Source organism: Drosophila sulfurigaster, chromosome X, assembly GCF_023558435.1.
Source record: "Drosophila sulfurigaster albostrigata strain 15112-1811.04 chromosome X, ASM2355843v2, whole genome shotgun sequence".
Lineage (NCBI taxonomy): Eukaryota > Metazoa > Arthropoda > Insecta > Diptera > Drosophilidae > Drosophila > Drosophila sulfurigaster.
Window position 1 is genome coordinate 9,638,842 of NC_084885.1, and position 18,338 is coordinate 9,657,179.

General features: G+C 38.2%; 2 protein-coding genes across 2 annotated transcripts; one reads left to right on the forward strand and one right to left on the reverse strand.

Annotated features, from left to right (window-relative positions):
• Positions 1-2,069: 2,069 nt before the first annotated feature.
• On the reverse strand, positions 2,070-12,765 carry LOC133849237 (myb-like protein I). Its single transcript, XM_062285174.1, has 2 exons — positions 12,305-12,765; positions 2,070-3,884 (listed from the first exon to the last, which is right to left on the reverse strand). Exon 2 carries the CDS (start codon positions 3,872-3,874, stop codon positions 2,129-2,131), a length of 1,746 nt encoding a protein of 581 aa, XP_062141158.1. The 5' UTR covers positions 3,875-3,884; positions 12,305-12,765; the 3' UTR covers positions 2,070-2,128.
• A 4,331-nt stretch (positions 12,766-17,096) lies between these two features.
• LOC133849246 (COA8 family protein CG14806, mitochondrial) lies at positions 17,097-18,233 on the forward strand. The gene is made up of 3 exons (XM_062285185.1): positions 17,097-17,249; positions 17,311-17,592; positions 17,751-18,233. Exons 1-3 carry the CDS (start codon positions 17,202-17,204, stop codon positions 17,964-17,966), a joined length of 546 nt encoding a protein of 181 aa, XP_062141169.1. The 5' UTR covers positions 17,097-17,201; the 3' UTR covers positions 17,967-18,233.
• The last annotated feature ends 105 nt before the right edge of the window (positions 18,234-18,338 follow it).

The following is an 18,338-nucleotide window of genomic DNA, read 5'->3' on the forward strand; positions in this document are numbered from 1 at the left end:
AAATGGAGCTGGTGGAGCGCATAAGGCGGCCAATTGCCACGCCCATCGGTCATTGGGAAAAAACACATACAAAAAAGGCGACAAAAAATAAAGGCTGCGACTGCTCTCGTATCGTGCTTGTTCATTACGCGCCCGCGCGCAAACAAAATCAATGAATGGTGTAAAAATTAATATCCTGTGCGCAAATAAAAATTACAAATAAAAATGCAAAAGCAGAATAAAACAAAATCATGCTGCACAAAAAACCAGAGCGAAAGAGAAGAACTCGCGCTGTGACAATTCTTATGCCAAGGCGTGTTCGAGAGGCGTGGTGGAAGAGGGGGGAGGATGGCGAAGGAGGGGAGGCGTGGCAGTCTGCCGGCAGCAGTTTTAATTTACACAAAGCGTAGTCAGGCGTGTAATGCGACAACAACGGGGGAAAACGATGGCATGAGATGGCGAGAGAGAAAGAGAGGGAGAACTCTGGCAAAGATCTTGGGGATAGCAGAGAAGCATAGGGGGACGAAGAGGGAGGGCAGCTTGACAATTTTGCGCGACGACGATTTAAAAAAAGCCTTGAGGCTGGCAAAATGAGCGCGAGAAATGACGACGACAACGACGACGACGACGGCGTCAAATGATTTATGAAATTGCTTTTACCGTTTGCCATTTGCCGTTGCATACTTTGAGGCGCGTCTTGCGAATGGAGTCTGAGTGGAGCTCAAGCTGATGGAGGATGTTCCGTCAATTAACAGCACATGAACACAACAATAGCAGTGACATTTATTCAGTGGGAAGAAGCTGCAGCTACATTAACAAGTTGTTGAACATATTCCTCTGCGTGATTATTTAAGTTGTGCCTCTATTGAACAATGGTATTATTTTGTTTTCAACAAACAAAATCATTTACTCATGGTAACTGTAAGAGATCATGAGCTTCTGCTTTCAGGTTTCATCATTATTTTGTTTATAATCTATTTATAATACTTCATTTCTAATATATAGTATAGTATATAGTATATATATAAATCTCTATACCAAAACATTTCTTTATTTTAAATAAAGATAAATCTTATAGCTCTTGGTTAGCACTTTAATTAGAGCTAAGAATGATTTTTGAACTATTTTTCTGTTTCTGCGTAGTTAAGGAACATTTTGTCGATATTTTTATGCAAAAGCCAATGCAAGATAATAACTAAAATAATTTAAAAACAAGTTAGAAAGCGACTATATGATAGCTGATACTCATTTTCAATAAAAACAAAATAGTGCGTTATTATTCTTAAAATATAATATATCAAATTAATATACCAAAAAATACTAAAATATATCGAACGCTGTAAAAAAAATAATGCGATAGTATTCTTAAAATATATCAAATGAATATACCGAAAAAATACTAAAATATACCAAACGACAAAATATAATAGTGCAGTATTATACAAAATTAATATACCGAAAAAATACTAAAAATATATCAAACAACAAAATAAAATAGTGCAGTATTATTCTTTAAAAAATACAAAATTAATATACCGCAAAAATACTAAATTATACCGAACGCTATAAAAAATAAAATAGTGCAGTATTATTTTTTAACAAAAATATCAAATTAATATACCAAAAATACTGAAAAAATATACCAAACGATATAAAAACAAAATAGTGCGGTATTATTCTTAAAATATATCAAATTAATATACCGGAAAAAATACTAAAAATATATCAAACAACAAAATAAAATAGTGCAGTATTATTCTTTACCGCAAAAATACTAAAATATACCGAACGCTATAAAAATAAAATAGTGAATTAATCTACCTGACAAATACTGAAGTATGCCAAAAGCTATATTTAGTATATCAATATACTTTCACATTCAACATATACCATACAATTGAAAACATACCTGATAGTCAACCAAAACATATCAACTCGATCCACTTGATGCTGACGAAGAATTCACATACATATACTTTATCAAGTTAGAGATGCTTCCTTATCAAATGTGTATAGTAAATAAGTTGTATGCTAAAAAAAACCACCTTAAATATGTTCTTCATAGAGAAAAAAACAATCTTTTCATTAGCCAAGTGACGTCTTTATTGGGATGCAACACGAACACGAACACACAAAGTTGGGAGCCCGCTTAATCGATCTGCGTGACAGAGGCCTCATCGTTGCTGGAGCAGCGGCTGCTCTCGCCATCGGTGCGATACTTGATGGAGTCAATGATCTCGACATCGATGTCCCGATCGTTCTGCAAGCTGTTGCTCTCGAGCAGAGCGCCAGCGGTGTCACTCGAACCGCGTCCCAGCGAATCATCGTCACACAAATCGGCACAAGCCGAAGCCGACTCCGACTTGGCATCAAGATCACAGGCACCGACAACACCGACAACAGCGGCCGCTGCCGCCGCCTCCTGTTGAGCGGCGAACTGACTGTAAAGTCGCGGCAGATGCTGAAGCATATAACTGGCGCCGGACTTGGACAAATTCGCTGCAGCGGCGGCGGCAGCAGCAGCTGCTGCTGCTGTGCTGGCTGCCGGTTGATTGTTCTCCTTGCTCTCGCCCAGATCATAGTACTTGGCATAGTGCTCGAACTTGCCCAGCGCAGCAGACGGATTGTCTGTCAACAGACTGCTGTTGCCGCCGTTGGCGCACAGATTGATGGCATCGCTCTGCGCTGACTTCGGGATGGGGACTGTGAAGGCGGAGCCATGTCGCTGCTTGCTCAGCAGATTGTTGCTGCTCGACAAGTTGCTGGCTGCTGCTGCTGCTGAATCCTCTGCGGAGAGGAGAGCACCAGCAGCAGCTGCTGCGGTTGCTGCCGCGGACGCTGAGGTGGCGCTGCTGCTGTTGTTGCTGTTGGAGAGCGGCGAGACGTTCTCCTTCTTGCGATCGTAGATGTGCCCCGAGACGCGCAGATCGATGAAGAAGTGCAGCGGATCGATGCCGTACGGTGCATACAACGGTGGATACCACACGGGTGGCGGTGGCGGCAACACCAGATCCTGTGGCGGCAACGAGGCTGCTGGCGGCGTGTTGTCCAGCAGCGTGTTGTCGACGGCGCCGCCCAATGCTGCTTTCACCAGCGGCTTTGTCTCCAGCTTTGTGTACGCGTATGACGTGGGCGTAGGCGTAGGTGTGGGCGTGGCTGCTGACTTGTTGGTCAACTCGAGTGGCTTCTCAACCGTGGTTGTTGCCGTGCTGCTCACATGTTGCAGCTGCTGCTGTTGTTGTTGCTGCTGTTGTTGGTGATGCTGTTGCTGTTGCTGCTGCTGTTGTTGTTGCTGCTGTTGATGTTGCTGCTTCTCCTCGGCATCGCGACGCTCACGCAACTGCTCGTAGTAAGGACGATGCGACCACGAACGTTTCCTCGATCGTCGCACCAATGCCGCCTGCTGTTGCTGCTGTTGTTGTTGCTGCTGTTGCTGTTGCTGCTGTTGCTGTTGCTGCTGCTGCTGCAGTTGCAACACTCGCGCCGTCTCGTTGTTGCGCGTCTGCACCAGCGAGCGCAGCATATCGCTGAAGAAGTAATTGTTCGGACCCACGGGAGCCGAGTACAAATATGGGGGCGTGGCAGCCATAAGGCGGCTCACATAATCCTGATTGCGCAGCTCATGAATGTTGCTCTTCCGTGGCGTCAGTTGCTGTTGTCCGGCTGCTTGCTGTGACTGCTGCTGCTGTTGCTGTGGCTGCAGCGACTGCTGTCCAGTTGCAACTGTTGCCGCTGTTTGCTGAGCCGTTGGGGGCGTGGCAGCCACAGCGGCGTTGCCACTGGCGACAGTGTTGCTGTTGCTGTTGTTGTTGTTGCTGCCGTTGTTGTTGCCATTGCCATTGTTACTATTGCTGCTGTTGGTGTTGCTGTTGCTGTTGCCGTTGGTGTCCTTCATGTTGCGACGGCTGTAAGCAGAAGAAGGTACAATAATTCCTTTAGCAAAGAACTTGAAGTTGACTCAAGTTAGAGATGCGATCGTGTCACGTGACACGAAAAGCACGAATATTCTTTGGGGATAGTTAGTTTTTATACCCGGTATAAAGAGAAGGGAAATGTATGTACATATGTAACAGGTAGAAGGAGACATCTCCGACCCTTAATCAGCATCAACAGCCGAGACGATTTAGCCATGTCCGTCTGTCTGTCTGTCCGTCCGTATGAAACACTGGATCTCAGAGACTATAATAGATAGAGCTATAATTTTTTTTCGACAGCACTTGTTATGTTTGCACGCAGATCAAGTTTGTTTCAAATTTTTTGCCACGCCCACTCCCGCCTCCGTAAATCAATAAAATCGAATAACAAGCGTAATTCTAAAGGAAAGAACATTCCTTAAACTTAGTATTACTAAATGTTCAAAATCGTTTATAATATCGTTTAACAAGTTTAAAGTAAGAAAAGAGCAGACACTTTTAATACCAAACTGATTATTATCTCATTAAGAAATCAATTGCCATAAATTGAAAATTAGTCTTCCAGTTCATCATTGTAATAAAAATTAGCACAATACATATTGCTAATTCTACACAGAGAGAAAAAAAATCTAGATAAAAAAATAGATGGCAAATCTTGAACTAAGTAAAATTTATTCAGACTTAAAAACAAAAACAATCTTGAAATAATGTTTTTAAGTTAATAAAATCTTAAATCAAGAATTTTGTGGTAAGATGAAAAACATTATAACTTAAGATTAAAATCCTTTTTCAATTATGTTTTATTCTAGATTGAAAAGAAGATTGCAAATTTTGATTTAAGAACTTTTCGATCTTAAAAAAAAAAAGGTTGTTCTTGCTTCTTAAAATGCTGGAGTTCGCTTCCCTTATAAATATAATCTTATTTCTGATGTTGTTTCTGTTAGCTCAGTCAGTAGAGATTATCATCTTGAATTTTAAGAATGAAATATAATTATTGTAGAATTTTGATCTTGATTTAAAAATAAACCTTCTTGGTTACATTTTAACATCAAATAATCTAGATTCAAGATTTTATTCTTGATGTTAACACGATTTTTATTTCAGTTTATGTAACTTCTTTATAATTTTAGGTCAAATAAGTTTTAAATTGTTTAAAACATATTTAAACCAAAGTGCACGAAAAAATAATTTAAAATTGATAATTAGCTGGCAAAGAAACATTTGTGATCAACTTAAGCATTGGTTTGTGATGTACTTAAATTTCAATTTGATTGTCTATTCATTAACTCAATTAAATGTGATTGAAGCACGAGCATCTCTAACTCAGATGCCAGCAAGACAGAAAGAAGTATTGTTATTGTCATTGGTTGGATTTAGTTGAAGTTTTTGGTTTTCAGTTTTCAGTTTAGTTTTGTGTTTAACTTTCGTTCTGCTGTTGACTTGAATAAGACGTTGTTCAAGATTTATGTCCATATTTGCATTGTATTCGTTAACGTCTTCATCTCGACTCTGTGTTCTCTGTTCTCTGTTCTCTGTTCAATGCTGTGCACGCCTCCTGCCACAGCAACAACAACAGCAACAGCAACACAGCGACAGCGACTGCAACATGCCTCATTCTACAACTAGTGTTGAATGCCACAGCAGCAGAGGAGTCTACCTTTTACATGCACACTCGACTTTCTATTCATTTCCCGTCTAATGGCAATTAAAAGTGATTTCTCATTCGCCCAGCTGGCGCTAGTCTGTGTGTACTCAGGCGTTGCTCCTCAAACAGCAAGGACTCTTAATGTCCCAAGCAGGAGAAAAAGGATTACTCCTGCGAATAATAGCGTTTGCTTTTTTAATTATCCTACAATTCCATATATTTGCATCTTTCATGCGAATAATAGTTTTTAATAGTTTTACAAACTTACTATTCAAAATAATTGTTTCTGGATTATGTACTTAATAAATATCTCAACACTGATAGTCCATCATATTTACAGCTTTAATTCCAATAGTGCTTTAACAATTATTATAGTACTATAATAGTTTACAGTCCATAAAGTTTACTTATTCTTTGAACATATTTAAATTGCAGTGATTTATTTAGCTGGACCATCAGTTGTTAAAATTAACGAATACTATTATAAATTATTATTCAAAAATTAAAAAACCCAGTAATATGGAACATTTTAATAATACTTAAAGGTCAATACGTTCACCTAATACATGTATTTGCTTTGAGTCTGCAAAAAGCATCGCTCTGTTAAAGTTAGTATTTGGTTGGATAATAATATTTGATAACGTAAATGTGAAAAGATTGTAAAGTTCAACACGCTCTTGATTTATCAACCTCTTTTTTGATTGTTTCATTTGCAATTAATAGCTATAGAAAAATTTCAATAGGTTAACAATTAACATGCGACTTAAGAGCGCATTTGCATTTAACAGCGATCTGCCTAATTAGTATTTCCTTAGATTCTGGAAAAAGAGTTGCTCTGTTAAAGTTAACTTGCGACTTAACAGCTCGTTCTGCTAATTGCGTCGCTAGGTTACAGTTAACATGCGATTTAACAGCGATCTACCTAATTAGTATTGGCATAGCATCTGCAAAAAGCTTCAGCCTGTTAAAGTTAATATTATATTTGGTTCAGCAGTGGCCACTGGCTACCAAACAACTATGAGATAACATAAATGTACATAGATTGTAAGGCGGAAACACGGTCTTAATTTATCAGCCCTTGCTATTAATAGTTATAGAAAATGCTGAATAGCTTATCAGTTAACATGCGACTAAACAGAGCATTTGTATTTAACAGCGATCTGTTAAAGTTAACTTGCGACTGAACAACTCATTCTGCTAATTGCGTCGCTATGCTAAACTTAACATGCGATTTAACAGGGCATTTGCATTTAACAGCGCTCTGGCTAATTAGTGTTTGCATAGCTTCTGCAAGTATCCCTCTGTTAAAGTTAACAGCGTTTTGTATTTAACAGCGATCGACAACGCTAAAAACTGCAGTTTTAGACGCATTTTAAAATTGTCGCAGCTCTTTTGTTAGCTGACTCAAAAAGGGAAGGGGTAATGCCTGTCTGCTGAGGCACGTCACGTGTGTCACTCGCATAATTTGCATAAAAAAACAAGACGACATAAAAACACACAAACACACACACACACCGACGCACACAGAGGCACAATCATGGACACACCTCACAGTCACAGTCACAGTCACAGTCAGAGTCTGTTAATAAGCTTACATGATGCGCCAAATTCCAGCAAATTAAATGTTTCAACAGCTGCCAACTGCGTCTGTCCCCAGTTGCCGTTCATAATGTCGCACTCACACCGATTCACACACACACATTCGAGAGTGAGGGAAACAAACTCAATTGTTATGTTCGCCTGCCAAACTGTTGAGGCACTTGACGCCGTCGCTGTTGCTGTTGCTGCGGTGTGGCAACGCACGCAGTTGCCCGTATCCTGTGGCTGTCAATTCTAAACGCCCCCCCACAAACACCTCTCACCCCCGCCATAGAGACAGCACAACTGGTCTATGGCAAAACTCGTCTTGTTGCTCTTTCATTTTCGCATCTAACAAAAAAGAAGCAAACACAAAAAAAAAATGAAAATGAAAATGAAAATGAGAAGTGGGGAAAAGTTTTTAACAAACCGTCGCCGCTGTTTGCTGTCGAGGCTGTTGCTGTTGTCATCTTGTTGTTGGTTTAATTTCTCAATTTTGTTCCCATTTTATTGTTTTTTCATTTCGTTGTAAAAATATAAAAGTTTTTAACAGTCGTCGTCAGGCGGTGTGGATCGGAGGAGGATGTGAAGGGGGAGGAGGGGAAGAGGGGAAGAGCACACACAAATTGGCTGCGTTCCGTTAGTTGATTTGCATTTTTTGGCAACATCAGCAGCAGCAGCAGCAGCAGAAGCAACAGTAAAAGAAGAATCATTTCTGACAAAGTTGAAATTAGATTATGCTAATTAAGGCGTGGCGCCGTCCACTATAATATTCTCCCTCCCCTTCCCTCCTCACCCCCTGGATTAACTGATGGATTGGCTGCGGCAGCGCTTTAATTGCCACAGTTGCTGGCAGCATTTTAATATTCAATCAGCAGCTGCTGCTGTCGGCAAGCGAACGCTGCTAATTTTTATGGCCACGTCAACAAAGAAGTTGGCCAACGTCTTTTTAACTTTCGTGCCGAGATTAATGCGAGGCAGCTGTGCTGTAAAAGTGCAACAAACCAACTGCAACTTCGTCATGTTTATCTTGGGGCAAATAAAACTAGAAACTTTCTTGGAGCAGAGTTTGTGGCTGTGGTTGCTGTGGTTGTTGTGGTTGTTGTGGTTGCTGGTGATGCTTAACGCTGTCAACGATTGCAGCGAGGCCACTTTTGATTGATACCGCCAGCCATAAATCAAAGCAACCCCCGGACAACCCTCAACTGAACTCTTCTTTTCCTGGCCACTCTATAACTCTATTCAGATTCAGATGAGCTCCTGTTGCGTGGTTGCTTCGACACTCACACACACACACACACACAGACACACACACATACACTTTCACTTGACTAGCACTTTGCGGAAAACAACCTTATAACATAATTACAGCATATCAAACAAGGCTTAGCCAGACGGCACACTCAACTCAACTCAACTCAACCCAACTCAATTCAACTCGATTCAACTCAGTTCGAAAGACTGAGAGGTGAGAGGTCATTCCCTCTTCCAAACGAAGCGATACAACCCTTACATACATACTCGTAAAAGGGCGCTGAATCTGAATAACACTAACTGAAGTCCAACCGAGGGCACTACAATTACATTCCACTGGGAGCTACGAGTTACAACTCTAAGCGTAATTGAAACGCTGCAGCTTTACTGCTTCTCAGCAAAGTGCCATGAACAAGATATAGAAATAGATATAGAAATAGAAATAGAAATAGAAATAGATATAGAAATAGAAATAGAAATAGATATAGATATAGAAATAGAAATATAAATAGAAGTAGAAATAAAATAAGAAATAGAATAAGAAATAGAAATAGAAATAGATATAGAAATAGATATAGAAATAGATATAGATATAGAAATAGAAATATAAATAGAAGTAGAAATAAAATAAGAAATAGAATAAGAAATAGAAATAGAAATAGATATAGAAATAGATATAGAAATAGAAATAGAAATAGAAATAGAAATAGAAATAGAAATAGAAATAGAAATATGTATATATAGAAATAGATATATAGAATCTTACATTTGTTTTTAGCTTAAAAATACGAACTATATACAACATAGAATAGTGTTAGTATTAATTTGAATTATAACTAACCTTTTAAAAAAATAACTTAATAACTTTTAAATGCGGACTATACACAATACAGTTTTATAGTAAATAGAAATTTCATTAATTTGAAAATAGTTTAAAATTCAATTTCGAAGTCCAGCAAAGTAATCAAAATTAAAAATTCTATTTCAATTTGCTTCCCAAGCTGTTATATATGTATATTGGAAGTCATAATTCAGTTTTTTGCATAAACAAATTAATGCAAGTATTTAAAATTAGACTTTAGACACTTGCAGTTGATTATATTCGAAAAGATATTTGAATATATAAATTAAGAATGAAATAATATATTATGACTTTGCAGGTCTCTCAATTGCTTACAAAAATACATTAAGAGAGTTTTTATCAGTGGATACTATTATTTTCCGAAAGCTATTTTAATTATTGGATTAGGAAAGTAAAGTAAAGTGCGTTTTGCGCTTAAAATACGTGAATCATATAATATGATTCATGAATTTTTAGATTTTTCTTAATTTACTTGGCATTTTGTTAAAATTTTACTAAAATTTGTTAAAATATTAGATTAAAGCTTGTGTTTCATTATTATGTATTATAACTTTGTGTTTGCTGGAAATAACAGTAACAGTAACAGACAGAAGGAGTCATTTTCGATCCCATAAAGTACATATATGTATATATATTCCTGATTCTCGTCAAAAGCCGAGATTATATAGCTATGTCCGTCTATCTGCATGTCCATCCGTCTATATGAACACCTAAATCTGAGAGACAATACGAGATATAGCTATACTTTTTTTGCCACTTCTTGTCGATTTCCAACAAGAGTAATTTTTAAGCTTTTTTGTACATACAATAATAATTATAGCATTTAAGATTCCTGTAGTACCATATCGATATACCAAATATAGCCTTTGGTATACTTTCTTACTAGTTCATTATTTAATGAAGATAATTAGTCTTTGATGGGAAATAAAAAGTTCATAAAGATATTATTATTAATGGTAAAAAAAAAACAAGTCGATAATGATATAACATAGAATTTAAAATTAAAATATATAAATCGCAATCTGCTTCTATGAATATGACAGAAGTTTTGTGTAATAGATTTTTTATTTTTATAATTTTTGTAAAACACAAATCAAAACCTTATTAAGAATAGATGTTTAAAAAAACTTCAAACTGAAGTATTCTTAAAATCAATCAATCCAATGATTTGATATTTCATAAGACTGGTAGTAAACTGTTATATACAACGTCTTAATAAATCTGTCGTTAACAGAATTGTAAACATAAATTCTTCTTAAGCAGCTGAGGTTTCTTAACTAAGGCGCTCAACATTTGAAGTACTGAGAATGTGATGACAATTTGCTGTGGTCGTTTTTCATATTTTCCATAACTGCTAACCGTCTAAGCCCTTGTTCAACTTTCCCCCAAATAGCACCCAAACACACACGCACACACACACACACATAAGCAGAGTAACACGTAAACACGCAGAAACATATAGAGTCATCCACTTACATGGAGATGGACATGTTGTTGTGGTCGTGGTGTTAACGTTACAACGTTTGACTGCGAATTAAAATAATGTGCCACTTGTGGCTCTTTTGGCATGTGTGTGTGAGAAGCGGACCAGGACGCAGGACCTGTCGCAGGACTCGAGCACAGAACTCCGCCCTTCGGACTCGCTGGCAACTCGCATTTAACTCCGACTCCATGGCCATGTCCTCATCGTGTGAGCCAACACATGGGAGAGGCAGCAACACATCGTTACCCTAATCGAATTTGATTTGAACCCTTTTCGAGGACATTTCACTGAGATTGATGTGCGTGTTGTGTATGTGTGTGTGTATGTGTGTGTGTCGACTGCAATCCCTGACGCTTGGCTGCACCTTCGTGCGTATGAGTTATGCTTAAATAATTTTGCAGTTTATGCGCTTTGTTTGCACTCAACTTGTGGATTGAGTTTCGGGCTCTTTTGCCAGGGTTCAGTTTGATTTGATAGACTCGCTCGCTCGTGTGTTGAGGGTTCATTGGGAGTTCAGTGGTTGCTCGCGGCACAACCTCAACAAAGTGCCAAACACTGCGGCACTTTGTCCACTTGAGTTACGAGTTACGATGCTCACAATTGAAATGGTCCCAAGCGGACGAACTTAATCCTTCCAGCTCAATCCTGAATTACGCCAGAATGTGTTTTGGACTATATCAGATTGGGCGCACATTTGCACATATTATTAACATTATTGTGTGAGACATTTCTATAGAAATTGCAATGAACAGAACTACATGAAATTGTAGCATACTTCTTGGGGCAACGTAAAGAGTTCATAAAAATTGAAAACCAACAAAGTTTTCATGATTTCTGATCAATTAACTTTATAGGTTTGAAACAAATGAAATGATAATTAAAAGTTAAAGCGAAAAAATACTTAATTAAGTTATTATTATTTGTAAGAATGTTTTAAAGATAAAGCGAAAATTATACGAAATTTAAATTTGAAGAATATTATTTGAAAATTGCAATTTGCTTCTATGAACAACTGAGCTAATAATGTGATCTATACAATGTTTATCTTTTCTATTACATGTTTATTTGTTCTTCCAAAATAAACGTAGGATATTCAGTAAACTTCTTAATTGCGATATCTAAACTTCATTATTCACAATTATAACATTAATAGCACCTGGTTAGAGCTGTAGTAACATAAATATACATTTTAGAGCTACTTAAATTTGAAGTTTAATTTGCTGTGAATTTAAATACATAATTATTAAAAGATCAAGAAAAGATGAACACTGTGCACTATGAAAAATATGTGAAATCGTTTAAGATACATAATATTAAACACCATAATTAAATATCACTTTTGAATTTTATAAATATAAATATAAAAAATTATTCCTTTTATAATAATCAAACATTTATAAAATTTTTACAATATATTTATTGTCCAACATTTTCAGGAACAAATTTCAACGACTTTAAAAATACAAATAATCATATCAAGACCGTTTTATACTTGGCAGATTTTTACATTTATTTATCTAAATGGAAATCTGTTTAAACTCTGTTTCCGTAAGCACCATTAAAGTTATTAAATATTAAAAATATCTTACTTTGGATGTAAAGTATTCTTCTTATTTTAGCTTTATGACTTCGCAATTTTGTGTCTTTATTCACAATCCTTTATTGGCAATCCTCGATCATTGGCACACACTCACATTTAATTGATACCGATTGTTTATTCTTATCGGGTTCACAAAGTATTATTCACTACAGCAAAAAAAAAATTAATTAAAAAAATTGGAATATTCGGCTGTAAAGTACGGAACTACAGCACGCTGTTTGAGACACAATTCGAAAGGGAGTCAAAGATACTTTGAGTGCTGAGTGGTGAACTGCCGTCGATGACAGTTAAAAATCAAATGAAATGAACGCCCGCCTGGCATGCGGCACTCACTCAGTGAGTCAGTGAGGACGTCGCAGGATACGCAGCGCATGGCGCACGGCAACGTTAACGAATCTGAATCCGAATCCGAATGCGAATCCGTTTTGCCACTAGACGCGAGTCCTTAGCCCGAGCCAACTCGAGCATTCGGCACGGTTTTAAAATTATGAATTTGTTGTTGAAAATGAAACGAGGCATAAGCAACAGCAGCCGACGCGTCGGTTGCCGCTAACTTGGGTGGGTGTTGCTGCTTCTGATGATGTTGGTGGTGCGCAGCAGCAGTTGGAACACAGCGAACACTGGCAAAGTGTTAAGCCAATGCGTCAACAATCGAGCCACCCTCGTGTTCGTTGCATGCAGCACAAAGCAATTGCAGTCGACGCACGAAAGCTTTTGCGAATTAGCAGCTGAGAAAGGCTTAGCTTAGCAGATCGGTATAAGCCATGCGGTGTTGCCACATTTCAGTTCATCTCTTTAAATTGTCGATTTAGCATAAATGTTGACTTAACTGTCTTAACTTATTTCTCAGCACAGTTTCATACAAATTTATTTCTATAAATTGCATTTTGGCAAAGTCATCGTGTGCAACGTTATCAAATTTCATTTGGTTATGTTCACATTAGCATGCACTGTTGCCGCACTTCATTACAACTTATTATTGCCGACCGACGCTGCGGTTGCGGCTGCGGCTGCCTGTGTGATGTTTTCCGAGCGAGAACAAAAGACGCTTATGAAAATGGTAATAGGAAATGGGATTGTGGGGAAATGGAAATGGGCAACGTGTTGCTAAAATAGACCCACAGACTGGCAATTGTGTGGGCGGTCCATAAGCTTATAATTTCTATTACAATAAAGGCGTGCGGTAGCGAGTATGTTGAGCTGCCTTTTCTTGTTTTGTTTTTTTTTTTTTTTGTTATGTGTTTGCCATTTTTTTTGTTTTAATGAATATGCAAAGCGGCTGCCTGTTTGCGACTTCATTAGCGGCATCCCCGAAAGGACGATTGCAGTCGCTGAAGCGATGGTGTTGCTGATGTTGCTGCTGTTGGTGTTGCCAAGCAATTGCAATGTATAAGTGTGTGTGTGTGAATGAGAGTGGGGTATTCACATCCGCATTCATGACGTTTCTTTCTTTTCGCCATGTGCGTTGCTTGATGCTGCTGATGTTGTTGGTGTTGTTGTTGCTGCTGCTTTTCTGGATTTGTTTGGAAATAAATACTGTGTTAGCTGTTTGCTGTTTGCCAGTCGTTGAGTGCGTTGTTAGAAAGATATACACACCTCCCCACATTTACACAATTCCCTACCTCTATGCCACACTTCCCCCTCCGCCCCCTTTCCATCCATTGCTCACACTCCGTTCGTTGTCTGCGCTGCACATCAAACGTCAGAGCAACCAGCAACGAGCAACGAGCGACAGTCACAGTCGCAGCGCGTCAGCTCGGAAGGAAGCTGTTGCCAGTGCGGCGCATTGTCTACTGTACCACCACATAACTGCCACCCCAACCCTCCCACGTTACACCTCACACCTCCCATCACGCTCACGTCACATTCCCCACCACATTTGCCTATTCCTCAGAGTGGCAACATTGCACAAAGGCTGTGAATGTTTACACTTTGGATTTGATGCTGGTCGTCGCATTTTTTTTTTTCTGCCAACTTTTTTTCTATATGAAATTTTGTTTGGTTTGCTCTGCTTTTAAATGTGTTTTCGGTTAACGGTTGTTATGGCAATGCGGCGGGAATGGGTGGAGCCGTGTAACAGCGGCTGTTGCCATTGCACGGCATTGGGGGATTCGAGGATTGAGACGGAGGATTGGACGGGGGGAGGCGAACGAGTATCTCTGGTAGACACTGTGGTAATGCGACAATGCGGCAAAGCTGCATGCACATTTTTTAAGTGAAATACAATCCGATTGCAACTGATTCCTCAACATGACAGCGTATAAATTTCACAGCGCAACGTTGCCAAATTTCTTTGTTAGCATGATCTGTGTCATCCCCATCGGTTATTTGTATATCAATTAGTTGATAGAGCTGTATTCTTTCTTCTTGGAATATCAAATGCTTGAAGATAAGAATTTACTTGGTCATTCTTTATTAACTAACTTAATTTTAATTCCTATTTTTACTACATAAAGCCAAGCAACGTTGCCAAACTTCAAACCGCCGTTGCCAAATTTACCAGCGCTTCCATTTTATTAAATGTGGTGACATATATACAATATAATTATTGTCTTTATGAAAATCACATGACATTCATTTGTAATAATTTATTTTATTTTATTATTATTAATTTAATGAAATGGAACTCAAGTTTCACTCAACTGAATCAGTAATCCATAGTTCTAATTCTAATCTAATCTTTATAAATTGCTGTCAATCTTGTTAGCACTCTTATATTACCACTGCATTGTCTGACTCGTCAAGCGAAGTTCCTAAATCTCTGTTTTATTTTAGAAGGAAACGGCTAGTAGAGTAGAGTTTTTTCACTTTCCAGCAACTGTCTCCGTTCAACTGTCGATAGGTGTTCCACCTGACGTCGTTCTGCACTTATTCGTACACCGAGAGAAAAAACGGCGACTTGAAAATTAAAACTGAAAAAAATTAAATAATTTATTGAAAATTGAATTGACAATGTAGTTAGTATTATTACATCGAGAACTAGTAAACGAGTTCAACGCTCAATACTTTTCATTCTTTGTAGTAAGTGATTAATAATAAATAATGAATACATATTTATTCCAAAATTAAGCTGAGCTCAAAGAGTTCCGTTTGCTAATCATAATATCAACACATACGTTTTTTTTTTTCTCTGTGCAGCAAGTACGAGAATATATCTCTCATCTGTAGATAGTTTGCAGTGCGCGCAATGTCTCCACACACTACATATGGCACACAATTTGTGCCACTTAAGTGTTGCGCATCCATTTCCGCTTAGGCGGCGACCACACTTCCACCTCCACCTCCCCCTTCCCCTTCCCCGCCCTCTTCAGCCGTCAGTGTCCCATCTATGTTGGCAAGACTTCTATGAAGCAGAAGAGAACGTAACCACAGCGAACAACTCGTCGCAGCCACATTATCCTGGCCTTTATTTTTTTCAATTTTCACTCGAGCGTTGATTGAAATGTTCAACGAACGAACGACACACACACACACACACACACACACACACACACCAACACACTGCTAGGGATGGGGATGAAGGACTAAAGATAGGGCATAGGTATGGGAATTGAGGACATGCAGCAGCCGGCAGCAGTCAGGATGAAGGACGAAACAAGGCAGCCAGAAAGAGACCTGCGCTGCGCTGAGCATTATGACTAAATTGGAATGGTAAGGGTAAGAGGCAATAGAATGAGAATGCCAAGGGAATGGGAATGGGCATGAGAACGGGATGGAGGTGTGGGTATGGGTGGTGTTCTCGTTGGGTGGTTGGTTGGTTGGTTGGTTGGTTGCTTGGATAACTGGTTGAGTGCGGGGCGCTGCTCGGCGCTGGGTGCTGCGTACTTTGTCGGGCTTATTTGTTTGTTTGCATATAAATTGCAATGTGCCGCCCGCACTCGCGTCTCGTTCATGCTCTGGTTTCAATTTTTTAGATTTTCAACTTTGTTTCTTGCCTTTTTGCTAAATGCTATTGCCAACCGCACCACCATCGGCATCATCAGACGCAACACCACCTCATCTACCCCCCACCCATTATTCCGGCCTCCTGTCCGTCTCTCTGTCTGTCTGTCATTTAGGCACTTCGTCCAAACCCATCATCAGTCCATCATCCATCATGCACAATCAACGCTCGCTTCGCGTTTTATATTTCATATTCGCCTTCTCATTTTTTTTTTTTTTGCATTTGTGAAAAATTTTTATTTTCACTTTCATTTTCATTTTTTTGTCTTCATTTGCTTTGCCTTGCAGCTAATGAATTAGTTTGTGGGCAGTGAATTTTAATTTAATGAAAAGCCATCAACTGAAATCTATGCTTAGATGAACATCCAACAATTGTATTTTGGGCCAGAAATTATTAGTCATAAATCTGAAACTATTAAAAAAGTGTTTGAAAAAAAAATCAAATTCTAAATTTGTAAATACATCAAATAACAATTTTATGAATTTCAAATCCTAAGAAAATAAAGAAATTATATAGGTTTTAAGGAATTAGAGTGAAGCCAATAAAATAAAGTCAGACAATTAATCTAATGTGTTATGTTAGATGTAGTAATATTTATATTTTGCCACAAAAAAGTAACTTTTAGAGTACGAATTCGAAGCGTTAATAGCAATTAATTATTCATTTTAACATTTTAGATTTTTTAAAGAAGTTATATTTCTGTAACACAACGAAAAATCAAGTTTGAAATAACGCGCCTTTCAAAATTATCTCAAATTAAGGGTGACCAGGTCACAATTAAATGATATACTATATTTCAGTATATACCATTGCTAAAACGTGCATTTCGGAAATGCTGCTTGTGGTCACACTCAAGCAAAATAAAACAGCTTTCATATAAAGCTTCTTATATGTTAAGAAACAACAACAAGTCTACACACATGACAATATACGACAAATAAAAATGAATAGAAACAGTTTGCCGCCTCGTACCATAAGTAGTCTATTAAAAGTGAGTGCTCCTAATCAATAAAATGCTGTGCAACAACTAATTGATATTCATAACTATTTAGCATTGGTCCCGACGCTATGCCACAGAACAAACACAAGCGAAACAAACACAGACGCGACCCAAGAAAAGTCCTGTGTACGTTGGTCTTACACAACCGCCAGAAGCGGAATCGGTGAGCTGCGATTACATTGGACCACCAGATGCCAAGTCCAACCTGCGTCCGTATGTGCGACATTATGATGAGAATGAAACCGAGATGGCCAAGAAATTGCGACTGCTGCGCATTGAAGTCGAAAAATGGAACATGGATTTCTGGACGAAGCATAACAAGCGATTCTATGAGGTGCGTATCTGTGCAGTATTTTTAACACTTGTTGGCAAGCGACTCTAGCTCTCTGGCTCGCTCACTCGCTAGCTTCCGGAAGTAGTTGTGTCTCTTTCTAATGCATGTCCAGCATAATAGTGCAGTTGAGATAATATGTGCATGTTGTTTATCTGCAGGAAAAAGATGATTTTATTCGTCTACACAAATTGAATGGATCCGAGGAACTGACGGCCGATCAAATGAGTGTGTTTTACAAAACGTTTTTGGATAAGAATCGACGCATCCATCTGATGTACAACATTTCGTGGTATTTGAAAAACTTCGATATGCTGACATTAGCATTTGCTGTGCATGTGCAAAGCACCGTAAATCGATTCAGAAGAAAGCCATAGATGCAACTGTAGAGAATCTATATGTTTAGAATGGATATGTTTTTAACTGCAAACACAGACACGATCAGGATTTAGTGTACATACTATATATTATGCAAAATTTGTTCAAATTTAGTTTAAATTGTTGTTTATCGAGCAAACAAAGATGCCGCTGATCTGATGATAAGGGATGTATGTAATGTAATAAACGCAAATCAATTGTAAAAAACATATTCGCTTGTAAGTTTTGAAAGTGTTGTTTACATTTACTTAAAAGTTAAAGATACACTTGATGGATAATTGTATTGTTAAAATATATAGAGATGAAATTAAGTAAAACAAAAGAAATACATTCAATTTGGATGCACATTAAATAAATTACTACACCACTTG